Below are 16,153 nucleotides of genomic sequence, written 5' to 3' on the forward strand. Positions count from 1 at the left end.
TTCTCTCCATCCTTTCAGATTATAATTATTCCTAGGTGACCCATTCTTGTTTTCTGTCTATATATTAGTAGTATCTATACATAGATAACTCCCAAATACTATTCATTAAAGTGACAGTTCATTCTCCCATGAAAAACAGAAGCTAAATGTGTTTTCACATTCTTGGCTTGGACAAGCAGAAATGCAGCTTCTCAGAAAGGTTATATGTGATTTTGGGGAAGGGTAGAATTTAGATTAAATTTAAACGACATAATATATTGACCTAAAGAAAGAGGAACTAATTCTTAAAAGCTTATCTCTTCAGTGACTGGCAAAAGTAGAAATTTGAGCTTCCTTTTATACAGGTGGATCATGGCCTTTAGGCTATGTATTATGTGTATGCTTCCTGTGTGTGTGTGAATTATGTCTTGAGGCAAAAAAATGGAATTTTAAAATCTTAGATCCTTATTGACCCTCCTTGGCCAGGTCACAGGAGAGGCCACTAAATATTATTCAGATCTACACTGCTCATATATTCTTAAAAAATACAGCTCGTGGTTTTGAGATTAGCAAGATTGTATCCTTTTTTTTGGTCTCAGGATTACTTGCTGCATTATTTGGTAAGATAGCATCCATTCAGTAGCAGTTAAGACTCCAGATACCAGGAAACATGATTGTAATATAGATAAAAACAGATTGGAAAACTTTTCAAAGCCACAGAAGTCCTAGTTTTTCCAAATACCAGGAAAATCTGCTACTACAACTAACTTGTGAATTCCTGAATCTCGTTGCCACAGGAATACAAATATCTAAATATATAATTTGGTTATGTGCAGGAGAACTGGTATCTCTAGAAACGAGCCTTCAGCAGAAGGCTTTTTTTATTTGATGGTTCCCATTAATTTGCTGGGGGAGCTTTCTGGAGACAGAAGAAAGGACTATTCTGTTTATAGTGGGCCTCAGGTTAACAGTTACAGGTTGGGACATGGGAGTAAGATTTGGAATTATTAGAAATTCCCCCTGAGTAATTTTACTTTTCTTAGAGATTCATTATGTCACTGTGGTAGGATTTATGGTAGAAATAATGGCACATGTATCTACCAGGAAACACAAAAGGCTCAAGGAATTTTTGCTTGTTTGGGAGTCCACTAGTTTTGATAAGCGAAACCAGTGAAAATACTCAAGGTACATTCAGTGGACAGCCTTGAAATCGTAAAACTTTTTTTTTTTTTTTTAAGATTTTTAAAATTTATTTGAGAGCAAGAGCATGAGCAGGGGGAGGGGCAAAGGGAGAAGCAAGCTCTCCACTGAGCAGGGAACTCCATGCAGGGCTCAACCCCAGGACTTCTGGGATCATGACCTGAGCTGAAGGCAGAGGTTTAGCTGACTAAGCCACCCAGGCGCCCCAGCCTTGAAATTATTTAAAAAAAAAAAAAAAGTCACAACTCTCATCTGAAATGTTTGATCATATTTATTTCAAATTTTTGCTTGGGCAAGGGAGAAACTTCATGTGGAATGTGGCTTTTGTTAAAGGAAGAGGGCAAGGTATGCAGAATTTTAGAGGGGGCTAGAATAGAGGTTAAGTTTCAGTGAAGTGCTTTTACTTCTCAAAGCAAAGTTGAGCTAATTGCTGATTGGGTAAGTTCTTGATAGCAGATCTGTTTAAATGGTGTTTGCCGGGAATGGGAAGTTTAGTTTCCTGGATATAAATAGGTCATGTCCTTCATTGTCTACATGCCAGTGTAGAATATATGATTTACTTAAATATTTAGGTTGTGTCTCCTGGTAGGTGTGGGATTTTTCTGTCTACTGGACCACTCTACTTCAGTGGCCCATAAATAACTGGAACTCCGTATTTATAGCAACTCCAACCCACACCTTCCTTCTATTTTCTCCATCTCAGTAAAGGGATGTTGCTTTCCCGAAGTCATATTGGACCCTCCTGTCTTATATCAGTGTCAAATGTATCATTAAGTCTGTCTCATTCTCTCTGCCCGTGCTTAACTGCTTTGGTTCAGATAGTTAACATCACTCAGGTTTTTGTTAACAGCCTCCTCACTGGTCTTCTTACTGCTGTTTACTTTTTGTTCTTCTACCTTCTGCACTACTGCTTGAGTTTCTGTGAAACTATTTGATCACATCACTTTCTTGTTTAAAACTTCCAATAGCTTCCAAATACAGGCATACCTGGTTTTCATGCCTGTCTTCATACATGCTGTTATACCCTGTCTAGAACCCTCTTTTCTGCTCCCATTCCAGTGTAGTGATCTCTTAGTTTTTAAAATATTCCATCTCTGCTGAAGCTTTCCCTGACTCCTCAAATTCCCTGATCCTCTTCTGTAATTCCCTATTGTTAATTCCATACTGCTGCTTAGACTTTATCTTGTCAGATTGTAGTTTACTTACTTATATGTATTTCCTTCTTTTTAGGCTATGAATTCTGAAGCAAGGACCTAGAGCAGTTCTGTTTGGCTAATAATAGATACCTACTAAATATTTTTAATATCTGGAGCTCCTTCTTTTTCCTATGCCAGATAAGAGTTAGTTTTCTAAGACCATCTTCCTCACATGTGTCCTAGATCCCATTCCCCTATTGAAAGACAAGCACAGAAATTGGCCTTAACATTGTTCAGTTTATTCATAACTAGAGCGGAGAGGTGGCATTAATATCAGGGTGGTGAGGAGACCTTGAAATCACGTTAGATTGTGAGCAGTAGGAGAAACTAGAATATCTAGCCAAAAAGAAAGAAAAATCAAGTGGGATATGATAACAGTACCCAAATATTTGAAAGGCTGTCATGTAGAAAAATTATTAGTTTTAATCACTGTGCCTCCAGAGGGCAGCTGTAGGATGAAGAGGTGCAGTTTTGGGTTCAGCATTAGGAAGAGCTTTCTGAACATTATAAGCTGACTTACTAAATCAGGGGGATTTTTCATGAGTGGAGCTGTGAAAGTAGAGGCAGAATGACCAGGAGTTTAAAGTATTATAAAGTTGATTTTGTTATCTCTGGCAAGAATTGACCATACTGGAGAGTCTTAAATTTTCCTGATACAGTTCTAAGTTCCATGACCTTGAATTTTTGAAGCATATTTATTGTTTAGGATTAAGACAGATTTCTGTATATACAGTAATAATTTTAGCTCTTTCTGTGTGCTACCTGTTGGGTATTCAGAGATCAGTGATGGTCTCTTGCACTGAGATAGCTTGTACTCATAAATGAAAAGATTCTTGTGCTTTTAATTTTTGAGGGGTGTGTGTCATTTCTATTTTGATTATTTTCAGGATTCACGATTTCAGAAAATCAATTTTGAGATTTACTTTCCTTCCAGGTACTAAAATTGTTTTTCTTTCCTTTTTATTCTTAGCGATGTCTCAGGCTGTGCAGACAAACGGAACTCAACCATTAAGCAAAACATGGGAACTCAGTTTATATGAATTACAACGAACACCTCAGGTAACGTAGACTAAGATGAACTTAGGGGAAATAAGACACATTTGGAAACTGGGATACATTTTTAGAAAATGAAAACTCGGAAGAACATAATGGTAATAATGAATTTATATACAGGTAGTCTTGTGTATGTTTGGTTTACACTTTATTCATTGATTCAACAAATAATTTTAGTGTGTACTGTATACCAGATTCTATGCTAGGCACTAGGTGAAGTGAATAAAATAGATGTGGCACCAGCTTATGGAGTTTAGAGACATTAAATGAATAAATATCTGTGGAAGTACACATTTGAGAAGTTGTGTAAAGGGGGAAAGTCCTCAGTGCTGTAATAAATAATGATGGAAGGGGGCACTGGGTAGATTAAGAAGGTAATAGTTTGAAGTAGATACATATGCCTAAGACTGAACTCATTTTGAGATGCCTGTTGGGCAGGCAGAGATGTTAACCTAGGGGTCTGGACTAAATACAAAATTTTGGGGGTTGTCAGCGCATTTTAAGCAATGAGAATAGGATAAGATCACCTGAAGAGACATAAGCAGAAGGGCCCAGGATTTCATTCAGAGGAGCTTCAACATTTAGAAATAAAGGAAAAAATGGAAAAGAAGCTGGCAAAGGAGACTGAGAAGGAACAGCCAAAGTAAAGAAAAATAGGATATGGAGAGGGAGGATCAAAATCTAAGAGGAGGTTTCTTGAAGAGGGGAGGATGTAGTTACTGTGTTTGACGCTACTGAGAGGATAAATAAAATGATTACAAACGTGTACATTGTGTGTGGCAGTGTGTCCTTATACATCATGACCTTGGCAGGAGTAAATTCACTTGAATAGATTGTGCTATATTGAAGGGGGAAAAACGTGAAAATGTGTAGGTAATTTTTCAGAGAAGTTTGGTTCTGCAGAGAAGCAGAGACATGGAGTAGAAACTGGAGGGGAAGATGGAATTGGGAAGTTTTAAATTTTGTTTATAAGATGGGAGATAGAGGTGCACCGAGGACATCCTGGTGCCCTGCATGGCTCTAAGGTGTATCGTTCACATTTCACTATACAGCAACTCCATGCGGATACCACTCTAGGCTGATTTAGTGTAGAGTCCGAGATTGCTGAAGCCTGAGAGCAAATAAAATAATCGAAAGGATATACTTGAAAGGGAGGAAGGAAGGTAATTTTATAGGAAGAGGCATATCTTCTCTTTGTAGGAAGAAAGAAGATGATTTATAAAGATGTCATAGAAAATGAGAGCTCTCGATGAAATTTGAGGTAAGGTAATTTTTTGAATGTTCAGATGTAGGAAGTTCTGCAGATAGAAGAAAAGGTGTGAAATAGCGTAGAATAATCAAGTTTGTTACGAGAGAAACTTAATTGCTGAGCAGTGTTGAACGCCCATTTGGAAACTGGTGAAATTTTTAGTGTTACCAGTCTGGTTGTATGGTTCCCCCCTTTTTTCTCCCACAGTACTACACACCTGCACAGGCACATAGATGGGGAGCATGGATGTTCGGGTTTGTTCTGGGCTGGGATTTTGCTTGGCAAGTTCTAAAGAGGAAGAGGACAGACTTGGTTACTAGCTGAGTCGTCGTCATACTCTGATAGTTTCCTCATTTGTAAAATGGAGGCTGTAATTTCTAAATCAAAAGTTTGTGTATTGAATTAAGTAAGTGAAAATACTGAAAGTGCTTTCTAAAGAGAGGTTGAGACATAATAAGACACTCAAATAGTGGTAGTTATAAATGTAAAGATACTTTACTTGAGTCCCTCGCGGACAATATCTATAGTTTCTCTGTCTTTCCTTATAGGGTCTTTATTCTTTGACCCTGTAGGGGAAACACAAGTGTGGAGAGCCAGTGGAAGTAGGAAGTGTCAGTAACATATGGGAAGCCTTTTATTTCTACCTGTACCTTCCCCTTCAGTAGCCACCTACGAGACCTCTTTACTCAATCCGTAGGAACCAGTATCAGTGACTTTAGAGCGAGGTAAATTTGTATTCAGTGCCACCTTGTGGGAAAGGTAGGTAGTGGTGAAGAGCATGGGAGTCACTCATCTCTGCACCTCGGAGATGTGCTGGAATTCTACACTGGAACTCCAAATGCATTTTTACACTGAAACATTTTTACACGTAACAATTAGAAATACTAATACTGGTACGGTGGATTAAATTAGTTTGTAGGTTAGCCTGAGAACCTGACCACTTTGTATAAAACTGCTTCTGTGGATCAAGACTTAAGGTTCAAGAAGTGATTTTAAAAATGAAATCCTGTTAAACTGTATGTAAATTAGAAATACTTGTATTGGAATCTTAAAATCTTTAAATGGATGACATGAAATACATAGTTTGTTATCAAAATGGTAGAGTTTGTGAAGATAGAAGAATTAAAGTTTATTTAGCCTTAATTTCCTCATTTTGAAGGTAAGAAGACAATGTTAAATTATTATTTAGAGTCCTGTTAATATGGCTAGAACTTAAGGCATTTGATTCCAAATTCAGTTTGTGTTTTTTTTATTATGTTACTTGGCTTTTAAACACATTAATATGTTATTTTTAGCATTAAAACAAGAACATTGATATAATACAGTGGTGGGGCTGAGGGGGGTTGGGGAAGATTATGATAAAACACTTGGAGTTGACAGTGGTGGCGGCTGGGTGATGGGTATATAGATGTTCATTTTTGTCATTTTCAGTACTTTTGTATGTTTCAGCTTGTCCATAATAAAAAAAAAATAGGTAGCATTTAATTTTAAAGTGACTCTTGTACAGGAGGCAATAACGGATGGCTTGGAAATTGTGGTTTCACCTCGAAGTCTACACAGTGAATTAATGTGCCCAATTTGTTTGGATATGTTGAAGAACACCATGACTACAAAGGAGTGTTTACATCGTTTTTGTGCAGACTGCATTATCACAGCCCTCAGAAGTGGGTATGTTGAAATGAGTTATACTAGGTATTTAATTATACCAAGATGGTGCTATATGGGTTTTGAGAAATAATACTCTCTTAAAAATATTCATTTGAGAACTGGAAGTTTTTCTAAAGTCTAAGTTTTAATTATTGGAGAATCTTTGTTTTGAAAAAGTTGATTTTATACAATTTTAAAAGCTTTATAGCATGAATATTTGTTTTGAGGAAATTACAAACCATGAAACTATGGTTCTTCCATTTCTAAATTATATAAAAAAAATCTTTATGAATGCTATTTTAATAAAAGAATTGATAACATAAGTTAATATGTGTTAGTGGGTAAATTTTCCTTGTAGGGCATGGATATCAGGGGAAATTTATATTAGCAAGGAATAGGTTTTTATTTCTAAAATGATTATACATAAATTATCATTGGGAAGTATTCGAATTTTTGCCTGTTGGCAAATACTGCCTGAAGTTCCCAAAATCTTGCTTACCCTCAAATCAGATTTTCAAAGAAATTAGGTTAATCAGTTTAAATTTCTGTCACTGGGTAAAGGTATTGGAATAGAGGTAACTATCCAGAAATTGGATATTTTTGTTGTTAGCTCAAAGATACTGACATTGTTTACATTTTCTTTCCCCTCTTTTTATTTAGCAATAAAGAATGTCCTACCTGTCGGAAAAAGCTAGTTTCTAAAAGATCACTAAGGCCAGACCCAAACTTTGATGCACTCATCAGCAAAATTTATCCAAGCCGTGATGAGTATGAAGCTCATCAAGAGAGAGTATTAGCCAGGATCAACAAGCACAATAATCAGCAAGCACTCAGTCACAGCATTGAGGAAGGACTGAAGATACAGGCCATGAACAGGTATACAGGGGAAGAAGGCCAGCGATGGTGGCCATTTTTCTGAACACTTTTATTAAAATACTGAATTTACTGAATAGCCTCCACTTTGAAAAAGATACAGCGTAGTAACAAATTGTAGTTCTGCATGGGTACCTTTCCATGCAGGCATAATACCTTTCCTCCAGGCATTAATAGGGTATTCTGTTTACAATACTATTCTCTGTTGTACCCACTTTCCCCTCCACTTACCATTTCTTTTCTTTTATTTCTATAGCAAAACTGCTTGAAAAAGTTGTCTGTGCTCACTATTTCCAGTTCTTCTCCCATTCTATTTTGAACCCCTTGTTGTCAGACTTTTATCCCCTCCCCCACCTCCGTATCACTTTATCAAATTTTCTAGTGACCTCCAAATTGCAAAATCTAATTGCTGATTCTCAGACCTCACTTTCCTGTCTTGCTCAGCAGCATTTGACACAGTTAATTTCTCTTTGAATCGTTTTCTTCACTTGGCTTTCAGGAGACAATATTCTCCTGGTTTCTTTTGTATGAATTAGCCATTCCTTAACTCAAATTTAACATATCCAATACTGAACTTTTTATTCTTACCCCTACTTCTCTTCATTCTTGCTCATTTCATTTGATGGCAACTTTGTCATTCCATTTGTTTTAGCCAAAAACTTTGGAGTCAACCTTAACGTTTCTCTTTTTTCTCACATATTGTATATTCCAGTCTGTGAATAAATATATTTTTAACTTTTCCCATAATTTATCCAGATTGGTCTAGGCCACCACCATCTTTCATTTGAAGTGAAATAGCCTCCTAATTGATCTTTCTACTTTCCATGCTTTTCCTTACTAAGTCTATTCTCAGCACAGCAGCCAGAGTGATTCTGTTAAATTGTAAGTCAGATCATGGTTCTCCTTTGCTTTGAAGCCTCTTAAATCTGTCTTCTCTTCACTTTCAGGTTTAAAGACCTTAATGATAGCTTTCAACACCCTGCACAATTTGGGCACTTTCTTACCCTCATTCTTGTTTCCTTTCTGATACTTATTAATATAGTCAGGCCTCAGTGAGAGTCATCATTTTCCAAAGTAGGAGATTCCAGTAAAGCCCCATCTCAGTCTGGTATTTCTCACTTTGGCTGAACGTCAGAATCACGGGAAGTTCTAAAATTTTAGGACCTCCAGTATCATCCCAACCAAGCAAATCAGAATCTTTGATTGAGGTCCAAGCATTGCTATTTTTAAGGTTCCAGAAGTGGTTTTGAAGAAGATGTGCTACATTGTAACTACATTAAACTGACCTACAACTCTTTTAGCAAAGTAAAATAAAATATTAAGTGTTGAATGTATTTTTATTTTTTTATTTTTAAAGATTTTATTTACTTGAGAGAGCACAGAGTGAGTGAGAGTGAGAAGCAGGCTCCCCGCTGAGCAGGGAGCCAGACATGGGGCTCAATCCCAGGACCCTGAGATCATGACCCAAGCCGAAGGCAGACGCTTTACTGACTGAGCCACCCAGGCGCCCCTGAATGTATTTATTTTTAAAGAGTTATGCATTTCTAAGAGTTTGAGGGACTTGAATGGTGTTCATTTTAGTCTTTTAGCAGGACAAAGACTCCCCTTTCCAAAATCTTTTATAGATAGTCCTTTGATTTTGCTTGAACATTTCTAGTGGTGAGAGTATGTGATAGAAGTTCCTTCATTTGTTCACAACTTACTACAGCTTCCTTGCTGTTCTTCAAATTTCTGAAGCAGTGGTTTTGTCTCAAGGCCTTTTTTGTATTTACTGTTCTCTTTAAGGAACCCTCTTCCAGATAATCCACATGGCACACTCACTTTCTTCAGATGTCTGCTAAGTTCCCATCTCCACCTCAGGAATCAACCATCTTACCCTCCCTTCTTCATTTTTCTCCACAGCACTTATTCTATGACATGTATGTGTTACCTGCTGCACTAGAACAATATAAGCCCTTAGAGGGTAGAGAGACTGTCAGTATTACTGATTCTTAAAACTCCAGTGCATAGAACCATGCTTGGCTTCAAGTAGCTGCTCAGTAAATATTTTTGAAGGTGTGAATTTTTTTTGAGTTTTTCTTTTATATTGAATTAAAATTAGTTTTTTTTTTTTTAAAGATTTTAATCATTTATTTGACAGAGCGCGAGAGAGCACAATCAGGGGGAACAGTAGAAGGAGAGGGAGCCTAATGCAGGGCTCGATCTCAGGACCCTGGGATCATGACCTGAGCCAAAGGCAGACGCTTGACCATCTGAGCCACCCAGGCACCCCTTAAAATTAGTTTTTTATGTGTAGCAGTCTTGATCTGTCTTTGTCAAAATACTTATATTGGATTCTATACTTATTTTAGATTCTACTTCTGTCTAGTAGTTCTTTAAATAGTAGAGTTAAATATATATTTATATAATATATATTTAAATATAAATATTTATATAAATAAAGATATATATATATATTTATTTAAATATTTTATCTATTTACTTGTCAGAGAGAGCATGCACAAGCAGGGGAAGCAGCAGGTAGAGGGAGAAGCAGACTCTCCGCTGAGCAAGGATAAAGGCTAAATATTGACATTTCTAATTACTGTTATTGTTCCTCATATGACATTCAAGTTTGACGGTGTAGGTCTTGAAATGCTACTTCTAGAATAGTATGTAATATTATACATACGATTTGGTAAATGTAAGATATAATAAGCTCTTAATTTCTATTATGAACATTATTTTAAGAATGATACCTGAAATAAATTAACCTAGCTCTATCAACCTCAAACATTTCTGGAAAGAAGTTTGGATGAAAATAAATACATTAAGACAAGTAACCCTGTTTAGATTATAGTCAACTGAAACAACTTTCCTTTTGCTTTACTTGGAGATTTTAGGAAAATTTAAGTATGGTCTTTATATTTTCACCGTTGAATTTTTCTGTTTCATTATTTTGGCCTGTTCATATCATATATATGTATTTTAAATTGTGATAAAAAAGATATAATGTAAAATTTATCATCTTAACCATTTTTAAGTGTATAGTTCAGTATCGTAAATACATTCACATTAATGTACACCCAATTTTCAGAACTTTTTCATCTTATCAAACCGAAACTCTGTACCCATTAAACATCTCATTTCCTCCTCCTCCCCTCATTTCCTGGCAACCACCATTCTACTTTCTGTTTTATGAATTTGACTACTTTAAATACCTCATAGACATGGAATCATGATGGCTTATTTCACTTTTTAAGACTAATATTTCACTGTATCTATTTACATCTTTTTGGATCGTAGTTTTGTCATTTGACATATTAATGATCCCTCTTAATTTTAAAATGATCTGTAGATTTCATAAACAGTATTTTGTGGGTTTTTTTTGTTGTTTTTTAAAAAAGTTCTCAAGCATGTTTCCTAGGCGGTGGGCTGTGATTTCCTTGTCCTGGCAGTAAACATGCAATAATGATACTAAGAAGTGCAGGTCATTTCTTCATATTTCTTTCGTATACAGATAAAGAGGGGGGCAATGTGGCAGAACGTTATCACATCAGCTCTGGTTCTGGCACTTACTAGCTTATAACCATGGAACTTCGAACTTCATTTTCTTTGGTTTTCTCAACTATAAAATGACGATAATGTTAACTACCTTGATGATTGTTTTGATGAGTAAGTCAGATCTGTACACAAAGCACCTTGCCCGGTTATTTATTTATTTTTATATTTGAGCTTGTTAGACTGCTTCTGTATCCAATCTTGTAATTTAGCTATCCATCTCATTTTTCTCACTAGCATAACTTTATATTGCATTAGCAGACTTTTGAGGTTGGCAGGGAGGGACTGCTTATCGTTCCGCTTAAGTCTTGTTTCCCTAAGAGCCTTTAATTAAAGAGGCATGAATATCTTCCCTTAGAACTTTTACATCTTCATTTCTGAATCATGCCTTTCTTTAGATTTAAAATCTCATAACAAAAAAATTTATCAACATGTAAATAAGGCCAATATAGGCCAGTAATTCCTATCGTCAACAAAGAAAATTATTAAGTGAATATGAACATTTGTTTAAGTCATTCAGATGTATGTGTGTGAGTGAGGTTCTTCAGAACTTCTGGGACATGAAGTTTCAAAATAGATGCCATCCAGCTTGGAGCAAATTCAGTTATGAAGACTTTTTTAGAATTCTAAAGTTCAGTAAACATGTTTCAAAATCAATGCATTGAAAAGGTCCAAATGTAAATTTTATGCAACCCCTTATTTTTCCTTCACTAGATTACAGCGAGGCAAGAAACAACAGATTGAAAATGGTAGTGGAGCAGAAGACAATGGTGACAGTTCTCACTGTAGTAATGCTTCCACACACAGTAATCAGGAAGCTGGACCTAGTAACAAACGGACCAAAACATCTGATGATTCCGGGCTTGAGCTTGATAATAACAATGCAACAGTGGCAATTGACCCAGTAATGGATGGTGCTAGTGAAATTGAATTAGTGTTCAGGCCTCATCCCACACTAATGGAAAAAGATGATAGTGCACAGACAAGGTAAGTGTGTAGGTTAGCTTCAGATTATCTGAATTCATAATACTTGATTTGGAGTTAAAAGGCAATTTTGTGTAAGAAGTAAGGGCTGTATTTGTCATACCATTGATTGCCAGGGTTCTTTTGGACGTTCAGGCTGCCTAAATTGTAGTTTTCCTTCTTTGTGTGCTTCCTACCCACATTTGTGTATCTAAAAGGAGTGACCCTGGGGCACCTAGGTGGCTTAGTCTGTTAAGTGTCTGCCTTCAGCTTAGGTCATGATCCCAGAGTCCTGGGATGGAGCCCTGTGTCGGGCTCCCTGCTTAGTGGGGAGCCTGCTTCTCCCTCTTCCTCTGCCCCTCCCTCCACCCACTCATGCTTTCTCTCTCACTCACTCTCTCTTCATATAAGTAAAATCTTAAAAAAAAAAAATAGGAATGAGCCTCCTAGATAGAGGGGGAGGAAGAGTCCTTTAAATTTAACTCGTTCAGTGAGTGATTGAATTATAAACCATGCTTTTCAAAAAAGTCTCAAGATTAGTATTTCTTGGCTCTGTCTCAAAAACCAGAAAATCGATCAGTTCTTAGTATAAAATTTGCTCAAAATTTTATTATTCCTCTTGCTGCTGTAGATGGCAGAATTCTGCTTCTTGGGGTTGAGGGGTATTCCCTCCCTCCCCTGTACTCCTTGTATTTGTTTGATTTTTGTCATTTTATGTCATATTTATGGATGGTAAGGTAGGTAGAGCTTTCTTGTCCTTGTAGACAGATGGTGAATTGTGTACTTTCCCCTCTTCTGTACCTTTCAATAAAAAATGTTTAGGCAATAGAGGAATAAATTTTTAATGCTATTTTGTCAGTATTTGAGACATTTACATTTTATTTAGCTTGTTAGAAATGTATTCTGTAATTTGAGTATGTTTTTATCATTAATGTAGAAATTAAATTATTATTTTTCCAGATACATAAAGACCTCAGGTAATGCCACTGTTGATCACTTATCCAAGTATCTGGCTGTGAGGTTAGCTTTGGAAGAACTTCGAAGCAAAGGAGAATCAAATCAGATGAACCTTGATACAGCCAGTGAGAAGCAGTATACTATTTACATAGCAACAGCCAGTGGGCAGTTCACTGTGAGTATTTAAAAGAATAGGCTGTTGAAACTGGGAGCACATTCACCATCTTAGACTGGCAGGTGTTTTGGTGGGGCCTAATAAAAATGGTTCAGGATCCTGAGACCCTGCAGAATGAGAAATTGCAGTGGGGTACCCTTTTGATATCTTTTGGTTGTCCTTTTATGAATAGTATAAGTGACAAGTTTTATCCTAAGATTTAAAAAAACAGACTTTGATGTTTGTTTCATCTCACTCCTCTGCTTTGAGCAGTTTTTTAATTCTTTCTTTTTCTGTTTTAGGTATTAAATGGCTCTTTTTCTTTGGAATTGGTCAGTGAGAAATACTGGAAAGTGAACAAACCCATGGAACTTTATTATGCACCCACAAAGGAGCACAAATGAGCTTTTTACTAAAACCAAGTCTGAGAATGAACTTTTTTTATAGCCTATTTCTTTAATATTAAAGATGTAACGTCTTTACTTTTATGGACAGAATCTTGGATATGTTGTTCAGTTTTCTTTCTGAGCCAGACTCGTTTACACTATTAGAATCTTTTCCCCTTAATTTAAGATTTCCTTTTTGGAAGGGACTGCAGTTATTCAGGACTTTTTCTTTCCTTTAAAAATATATCTAAGTTGTATGTTTTCATGAAGTATGGTTCCATTTGGAGCACTCCCTTTTGACCCAGGAATTTTTCATAGTTCCGTATCCTTAAGATTCAGTTGGCTATCCTTTTCCCTCCCCTCAAAAGTTTTTTAGGCCTACAGAATGTTAAATAATAAGTATTTTGACTTTTTTTCCTGGAGTCTTGTATATTTATAGTTTTCTATATAAGCTGTAGTATCTTCATGAAGACCAAGGCTCAAATTTACTGTGCTTAAAAAACAATTCTCATAGGATTATTATTTTCATGGTATTTTCTTCCATAATATCTCATTTTTTAAAAAAAGGTTCTTTATGAACTTAGTGTCCATTGTCATGCAATGTTATTTTTTTCCATTTTTTCCCTCTAATTTTGTGGAATTTCTGATCCTGGGAAAGAGAAACAAAATGTCAAGTTCTATGAGAACTTGGTTCATTTACAGATTTCACTGAAGAAAGAAAAATTGGTCTTATGTAGTCTTCAAGTGTATATTTAAAGAGGTCTTTTGTATTAGCTTTACTGTCACTTCAGTTCCTTTATTATGTGTGTTTGATGTTTTTTCCTATTAAAATACCAGAGATATGGAGATATTTTGCACTTTAGCCTTGATGAAAAGTACAAGATATGTTCAAAGCTTCCCTGATTCTTTTCTTATTGATAGCCACGTAAGTTTCAAGAATAACATGGCACATAGAACTAACAACTGGAAGAAAAAGTTTGCTTCTGTTTGAAAAGTGGTTCAGCATTTTGGGTGGCCCTATCAGTTTATCAATTTGGTGCTCTGCTAATCACACTCTAGAGAAGCAAGTTAATGGAGCTTGAGCCCTGCCCTAGTAAAAGATTATTCTGTAGAAGAATGTCAGCAAGTAGGGTAAAATCATTTTATTCTTCTTAATTTAGTTTTATATTGAGGGACAGTGTTGGGCTTTTGGAGCCAGAAGGCTTTATGAAGACAGATCAGAAATAAGATTGACTTGTGTGTTACTTTTCATCACTGTCCTGATGCCAGGTATGTTTCCAAGTTTATAATTATCACAGTATTTACAAAGACTTGATTGCATTAAGAAATTAACCCCAAAGGGTTTTTTTTTTTTTTTTTTGCCAGGGGTGAGTAGTCCTCCAGTACCATTGTAACTAAATAACTTGTCTAGTCATTGTAAATATTTATCTGTTATTTTTGACAGATTAGGGCCAGCTTGATGTTTTAAATCTTCAGTCCAGTATGAAAATTTAAAGGTTCATTAAATTTTTTAGCATTTTATTGAAAATATTTAAAATCTGTTTTTACAGTTTTATTGGTAATCTGTGCCATGAAATTTGAAGACCACCAAAAATCAAGGGAAATTTTGTATTCAGTTCCTTTTCTGGTGTAATGTTAAGTTGTATAGATTATTAATGCATGTCCACTGAATATAACCCTGGTTTTGTGATATAACTGCTTAGATTTTATTGGTGATATTAGATTAGTGGTTGCATTAAATAACTAAATTCCCATTGTGATTAATTGAAATTTTGTCTTGAAGCAGAAAATTGTGAATATAAGCTTTGTGCTTAGAGAATGTGTTTCTATCTGTCGGTATGGGAGGATGTAAACTCTTTGCATCATTAGTGAATTCATTAGATGTGTAATTCTTTGCAAAATATAATAGGTATTTGGTAGAGCATTGAGTGTAGTGTGCATGTGCACGTGTGCGTGCACATGTGTATGTGTTTGGTGGGTGGGTACGGTTTACCATCACTACCAACCAACCAAGGTTTTGTAAAGTATTCTCTTAAGTAACTTCTATACCCACACTTTCAGTTGAAGAACAAAAGGCTCACCAAATGCAGTAGGGCCTTTGGATACATTATCATTTTAAAATTTATTATAGTAAAATATACATAACCAAATTTAGCATTTGAACTATTTTTATGTGTACAAATCAGTGGCATTAAGTACATTCACAGTGTTAGGTACATCACTGTTATCTAGTTTCACAACTTTAAATTCATCATCCCAGACAGAAACTCCCCGTTCCTCTCCCCACTCTCATCCCCCAAGCCCTTGGTAACGTTTATTTTTTCTCTCTTTGAAGTTGACTATCTTAGGCACCTTTTATAAGTGGAATCATATATTTGTCCTTTGTGTCTGTCTGATTTCATTTAGCATGTTTTTAAGGTTCATCCATGTTGTAGGTTTATGTCACATTTTGTTTAACCATTTTTCTTTGGATGGACACAGATTGATGGACACTTTTTGCTGTTTGAATAATGCTACCATGAACATTTTTGTACAAGTATCTGTTTGAATCCCTGTTTTAAATTCTTTTGAGTATATACCTAGAAGCAAGGTTGCTGGAATATACAGTAATTCTATGTTTAATTTTTTGAGGAATCCCAAACCATTTTCCCCAGGGGCTGCACCATTTTATATTCCCACCAGCAATGTACTAGGATTCTAATTTCTCCACATTGTCACCAACACTTGTTATTTTTGTTTTGTTTTGTTTTTAGTAGTTATCCTAATGAGTGTAAGTTGTTATTTCATTGTGGTTTTGAATTACATTTCCCTAATGGCTTGTGATACTAACTAAACATCTTTTCATGTGTTTACTGGCTATATGTATATCTTCTATGAAAAAATGTCTATTTAAGTCTTGCTCATTTTTAATTGGGTGGTGGTTTGTTGCGTTGGAGTTTTTAATCTATTATCAGAT

General features: G+C 35.8%; 1 protein-coding gene across 7 annotated transcripts in view; it reads left to right on the top strand.

Moving 5' to 3' along the window:
* The window catches only part of RNF2 (ring finger protein 2), a 49,445-nt gene extending 34,494 nt beyond the window's left edge, over window positions 1–14,951 (top strand). For all 7 annotated transcript variants that reach the window (XM_028121527.2, XM_088016856.1, XM_088016857.1 and 4 more), the window contains 6 exons: window positions 3,346–3,434; window positions 6,185–6,345; window positions 6,985–7,200; window positions 11,452–11,724; window positions 12,661–12,832; window positions 13,114–14,951. In XM_028121527.2, the coding sequence (XP_027977328.1) occupies window positions 3,348–3,434; window positions 6,185–6,345; window positions 6,985–7,200; window positions 11,452–11,724; window positions 12,661–12,832; window positions 13,114–13,215 (1,011 nt within the window). In that variant the 5' untranslated portion in view covers window positions 3,346–3,347 and the 3' untranslated portion in view covers window positions 13,216–14,951. The remainder of the gene's footprint in view (window positions 1–3,345; window positions 3,435–6,184; window positions 6,346–6,984; window positions 7,201–11,451; window positions 11,725–12,660; window positions 12,833–13,113) is intronic.
* The last annotated feature ends 1,202 nt before the right edge of the window (window positions 14,952–16,153 follow it).

The sequence above is a fragment of the Eumetopias jubatus genome, unplaced genomic scaffold (genome assembly GCF_037043125.1).
Source record: "Eumetopias jubatus isolate StellerSeaLion01/CBP00866 unplaced genomic scaffold, mEumJub1_p1.0 scaffold_12, whole genome shotgun sequence".
Taxonomy (NCBI): Eukaryota; Metazoa; Chordata; class Mammalia; order Carnivora; family Otariidae; genus Eumetopias; species Eumetopias jubatus.